The sequence below is a fragment of the Nuphar pumila genome, chromosome 3, assembly GCF_984573655.1.
Source record: "Nuphar pumila chromosome 3, dmNupPumi1.hap1.1, whole genome shotgun sequence".
In the NCBI taxonomy this organism is placed as follows: Eukaryota; Viridiplantae; Streptophyta; class Magnoliopsida; order Nymphaeales; family Nymphaeaceae; genus Nuphar; species Nuphar pumila.
Window position 1 is genome coordinate 134,765,194 of NC_143251.1, and position 6,000 is coordinate 134,771,193.

The 6,000-nt window shown below is 36.7% G+C and overlaps 1 protein-coding gene across 1 annotated transcript in view; it reads left to right on the forward strand.

Moving 5' to 3' along the window:
- The window catches only part of LOC149843943 (histidine acid phosphatase family protein), an 81,459-nt gene extending 77,330 nt beyond the window's left edge, over nucleotides 1–4,129 (forward strand). Inside the window, exons 8-11 of the mRNA XM_090000189.1 lie at nucleotides 1,484–1,588; nucleotides 1,712–1,896; nucleotides 3,705–3,746; nucleotides 3,829–4,129. Coding sequence (XP_089856315.1) covers nucleotides 1,484–1,588; nucleotides 1,712–1,896; nucleotides 3,705–3,746; nucleotides 3,829–4,014 — 518 coding nt within the window. The 3' untranslated portion in view covers nucleotides 4,015–4,129. The remainder of the gene's footprint in view (nucleotides 1–1,483; nucleotides 1,589–1,711; nucleotides 1,897–3,704; nucleotides 3,747–3,828) is intronic.
- The last annotated feature ends 1,871 nt before the right edge of the window (nucleotides 4,130–6,000 follow it).

A 6,000-nucleotide genomic window follows, 5' to 3' on the forward strand; every position in this document is an offset into this window, starting at 1 on the left:
CAAAAATATATCCTGGGTGCATGAATTTCATATTTAATGTCTCTCACACCTTATTATGGTTCTAGTTTCACTCTTGAATATTTCATGGAATGATTAAGGGCTGTTTGTGTTCCTTCTAGATCTCAATGATTCTTTTGGTACACATGATGCTACCATAAGCTCAATATTGTCCGAGTTATTGATTATTAGTTTACATACAAAATGCTTAATTGCTGCTTCTCTAAGTTATTTTGATTGGTTTTAAAACTTATTTTTTTGTGAGGTTGGTGCTTCATCACCATGAGGCTTATGCCTTGTCTCATGGGTGCTATGGTACCTCGCTTTGCCTCAACACTTTGGACAACATTGACATTTATAGTTCAATAATAAAACATATATATAGTAATGATACGGTGCTCCCGGAGCAACTACTCCTTAATTATAGCCATTAGATCTATTGAAATCCAATGGCTGTGGTGAGGGGTGCATGCATGTCTATTTATTAATGAAACAAGAAAGGCAAATGGGACTTTTTCCAATGGTAAATGCATTTATTACTATTGACTTTTGTGAATTCTTTCTTTATCTCCCTCTCATGCCTGGACGATACTTAGTATGTGTCTTTTCCCCCCTCATGCATGCATGTATAGACCACACATACATGGATGGATGCATGACATACTCACACATTCACCTTGTATCGCTCCCTCTGAACACTTCTTTTAGTTTTCTAGAACTCTCTCTCACGTTTAGTACAATCTTTTGGCATTCCTAATACTACTGGACGGAAGCTCCACCTCTCCCATCTGATGCTGGTAATGATTTATTTTCATTACTACAAAAAAGAACTTTTGAAGATTTAAACATTAAGATGGTTAGTACTTGAAATGGTATTAAAAGAATTCCTTATGTACTTTATATTAATTGAATCAAAAAATTTGAGTCAATCCTGTATTAACTCTACCCATTTATCTGGATATATAATATATATGAACCTGACCCCCCATCCGTTTGGCACTGGTGGGGGTGGATTAGGGTCAACCTCTATCCAGCCCTGATCCAACACACTTGGTTTTGGTTAGCATGTACACATGCTTAGAGAGAAAAGAGGGGGCCATTTTCATAGAGTTTTCCATGCATGCACATGCATGAGAGAGAGAGAGAGAGAGAGAGATAGAGAGAGAGAGAGAGAGAGAGAGAGAGAGAGAGAGATTTATGTTAAGTCAATAACCAATTAATGCTAAACATGGGGAAAGGTTCTCCATGATCTCGATTGCCTTTCTAGTTTTCAATAATAAATGGAATGACATGCACATTTTACTCCTTGTTGGTGTCATTAAAACATGGACATGCTTGCATATTAGCCCCCATCATAGCTGTTGGATATCAATAGATTCAATGGCTATAACTAGGGAGTAGGTGCTCTGTGTGTGTGTGTGTGTGTGTGTGGTGCATGTTATTATACCATCTGAGCAGTTTTTGTGTGTTTTCGGCTTTACTCCAGAGAGACGGTCTACAGGAACCTTTGAGAAAGCACAGTTTCGATTTGCTCATGCTGAAACAGTTGTTCCCTTTACATGCCTGCTTGGACTTTTTCTTGAAAGATCTGGTGAGTTCTTGCTTGAATGCTTTTCTTATTTATAAGCAACAAACAATTGTGCTTTTTACCTGCTGCAACAAAAGTATCAAAATGTCCTTTTTGTGCTTTCATTTATGGTATTGATGGTTGCAGAATTTGACAAAATACAAAGTGAACAGCCTTTTCAACTGCCACCAAAGCCTCCCCTGCAAAGAAGTTGGAGGGGTAGCATAGTAGCTCCATTTGCAGGGAATAACATGCTAGCTTTGTACCACTGTCCTGCTGATAACAATTACTTTGTGCAAGTTTTGCATAACGAGATTCCTGTCAAACTGCCGGTAAATTCTTGGGCTGTGTTTTCCCTATCATCCTTCTGTTTGTTCAATTTTCCTACATGTGATTAGCATCCCTATTTTCAATGCTTGTAATCTTTAGCTGCTAAAATATGAAAGGGCAGAATCATGAGATAATTTGTGATGCCTAGCATATGCTAATGTTAGCGATAAGTATGCAAGTTTGGAAATAATGTTTACAATCAACTTGTCAATTAAAGTACATATGTGGTCTCCTTTTTGAACAAGTTGTGGTTTTGCCTGATAGTGTAGGATGTAGGATCTGTATCAGAGTTACCAGAAGCTTCTTAGATAGGTGGGAAGCTCGCTTTCCGGAAACTCACTTCGAAAGCGCGGTACTCGCTTCCGAAACTTGATGAGAACCTCGATTCCCCCACGCTTCTCCTATGTTTTCCAAACACCTCATTTATTCTTATTATATGTTCTCTTACTCAGCTTTTTATGTGTTTTCTGTAACTCTTCTCACTCACTTACATATGCTTTCGCTAAATTGGTAGTTATCATTTTTAGATTTTGTTAGAAATTTAATTCTTACACTAAAAAATCATGAAATTTAGTATTAGTCACTTTTATTTTAGTTTTTATTTGTGTTTTATTTTGATTCTCATTCAATTCTTATATATATATATATATATATATATATATATATATATATATATATATATATATATATATATATATATATATATATATATATATATATATATATATATTTTTTTTTTATTCCTCGCTTCCCGCTTCCTATATATTTTAAAATGCATCACTTCTCGCTTTCACTTCCCGTATCGTTTCCCGCTTCCGCTTCCTAGTCTGGCAACATTGATTTGTATAGCATGTAGATCGTGATTCACTAAAAAATGCTAAGTAGAAACAAGATGTGCTGTATAATCAACACATTCTTCTCTATGGGACTACTTAGAAGTACATGAGATGCTTGCCTTGTATGTATATCTGCGTGGAGCATAAGCAGTTTTCTGTGCAACATGGGATGAAATTGCTATTTCATGGTTGTAATCAGACGTCACTTATGCACTTGCTTATGTAAGATACAGATACCATAATGGTCCTAAGATACATATGCTGTTTGTTGTGTATCATGTATGGTGCAATATGCCTTATGTTTGTTTCTCATGCTCTTTCTTCCGCATAGGTCAAGTCTTCATTGAAACTACATATTTGAGTGGTCTGTCAGTTGAATAGTTTAGGATTTCAATCAGCCTTTAGTATCTAAGATGTGCAACATGTTTTTTTGTATAGGGGTTATTTATTTGAAAATCTTTTATCAACATGTAGTAAGTCGTAGACTAATAAGCTTTTGGCAAAGCATTCCATTGAACTTTAGCCAGTGCTCATGAAGAAGTTCAGTGAAAGCAATCATCCTTGATGTGCTTTGATTATGACCCTACATTTGTGACATAGGTATGGTCTAGGAATATTGGGTTCTCTTTTGTAATTGATGTCAGGTCACGTATTAGGTATGTGGTTGGATAGAGTTGTAAGATCCAGATCCGTAGTGCTTGAGAGAATTTATGTTCTCTCCCTTGTAATGAGATTGACAAATGCTAATGAAAATTCACCCTTGTGGGTGTTGGAGGCAAGCTGTCCCTCGAATAGAAGAAACCCCTTCTCCTTTCCACCTCTATCTTCCACTCCATGTCTCCTTTCCCTTCTCTTCTTTTCCTCCTTCGATATTAGTGCCAGCGCAAGCTACAGTCTTAACACCTCTGTTTAGCAAGCATATTTTGTTTTGGGAGTTTTCACTAACTTTCAATGTGGCATTATCTGATTTCCAGGGCTGTGGTGACGTCAACTTCTGTCCGTTTGAAGTTTTCAAGGTATATCTTGTGCTTTGTACTGAAACGCCTCCAGATATTGCTTGTTTAATTTGCCTCAATGCCAATCTCTTTGTTTTTTCAGGAGAGGGTAGTTCTTCCTCATTTCATACACAACTTTGAGTCCATTTGCAGCAACAACATAGTGACCACCCAACCCTGCTCCACTCCTTGTAAGTTGTTGAGGATGGCCTCCAGCATATCTCAGTGGATCTTCCCGAGTAAGAAGGAACATAAATCACACACTGATGTGAACAAAGGAGAGTTGTAGTTTCCTTTGTAATAACAAAATTATAAACTTCATGCATCACAATGATGCTTTTTTCCTGGTAAATTTATCTGTTAGAGATTTGTTTAGAGGGATTTCTATTGGTTATTGGAGACTCCAGCTTGACTCTCTCTCTCTCTCTCTCTCTCTCTCTCTCTCTCTCTCTCTCTCTCTCTCTCTCTCTCTCTCTCTCTGTTTTGCCAATGTCTCTTCCGATGATCTTAATTTGTGCAAAATGTGGTGGCTGCTCTAGTTTGGATATATGCTACCTAGCTCTAGGGTCACTAGAATTTGAGAACTATGGATTGTTTGTTCTTTTCTTTTAAATCTAAGGACCAGCTCTTAAATCTCTGATTATGATGCATAAACAAGATTTAAGGCTTTAAAATCAACGGCTCATAATCTTCATAAATATTCAAGCATCTCGTATTTTTCGTCAAAAAATACATGATTCAATGGTTGATTCTTAGCAAATTCACCATGCCACACATCTACATGGTTGGATTTGCAAAACAAGTGTTGGAAATGGCCAACACTCCTTAGTTCCATTTTCATTTCCTACAGGAAGGACCAAGCATCTACAGTTTGGTTGGCAATATATCAATATATCAGCAATTATCATTTGCCACCTACATTTCATATTGGCTATGTATAGCTCATTGTTATTCTAGCGGCAACCCGGTTACTACACACACACACACAAGTAAATTTGCGGCACTAAATTAATTTCATTAACTGCAACATCAGTTAAGATAAAATAAATGAGAATAAAGGATGTGTATGTAAAAAACCATGTGAACTTGGGATGAAGAGAAAAAACTCCAAAAACAAGTCTTTATAAGGTAATTAATTTTCGCTGCAGCGGCTGTCCATGCGAAAGAGAAATGAAAAATAAAAGCCACTAAAATATTGGAACACAACAAACAAAACTTAGATTATAGCATGAAGTAAAGAAATGTGGGCTTACAGAAATGGATGAAATGAAAAAAAAGGTAAATAGAGTGCAACCTGCAAAGACTTGCATAGAATTAAGAAGACTAGACCTCCAACCATGGCAAACCTACAAAGTGAAACGAAAAACAAAGAAGAACAAAAAGAAGGATAATGAGAAAATAACAAATTAATTACCTTTTATAAAAATGGGTGACAAAATATCAATAAATTGAAGAATCATGAACTTTCCCAAATGAATACCTTAATAATCTGTTTCTTTCTAAACCTACATTATTTTGGAAGAAAAATATGGAAAAAAGAAACAAAAAAAGAAAAATATTGTGGTTTTTGTTCAAAAATCATGATATGGCGCGACGATGTTTATGAAATTTATAGGTTTTGAAGCAAATGGGGATATACCACTATATATTGCTGACACCCTTAACATGGGTGGAAGTAGATCAGTTTAATTCCTTACCATTAACTTAATCAGCGATTTTCAGTTGTAAGTCCAAAATTTATTCCTAAACTCAAAATTTGGTCGAAATTATTTTTACCGAATAGACAAAGGGTCGTATTGGAGTGGAAACGGGGTGGGTTCATGCTCGACTCAATATTGGATCAGATTTTTGAAGAATGAGCCTGGTTATGTATCTAGACCTCATTTAGATTTTATAATTGTGTTCCAGATCCTGTTATCATATGGTTACAGGTCTGTTAAAAACTAACAAAACTAGACCCAAGGGGTTTGGTGTAGTGGGATGGGGCCTAGACTGTTTGACGGGCAGTATAGGTTCAAATCCCATGGGTGTCACCCCTTGTGTAAGCCGAAGCTTGATGACTCCCTGGGGTTGAGGGGTAAGCCCTCAGAGTTTTATGCCAAGATAGACCGAGACCGTAGTACGGCAGGCTGAGCCAGCGCAGCTAGGTCTCTGCACCTGGGGTGGTTTCTCCGAGTAAAACTAAAAAAAAAAACTAACAAAACTTTTTGAGCTTTAAGTGGAAAAGATAAAACAGGTAGAGTCGAACCAAGCAGGACCAAGACCTACTGTATAT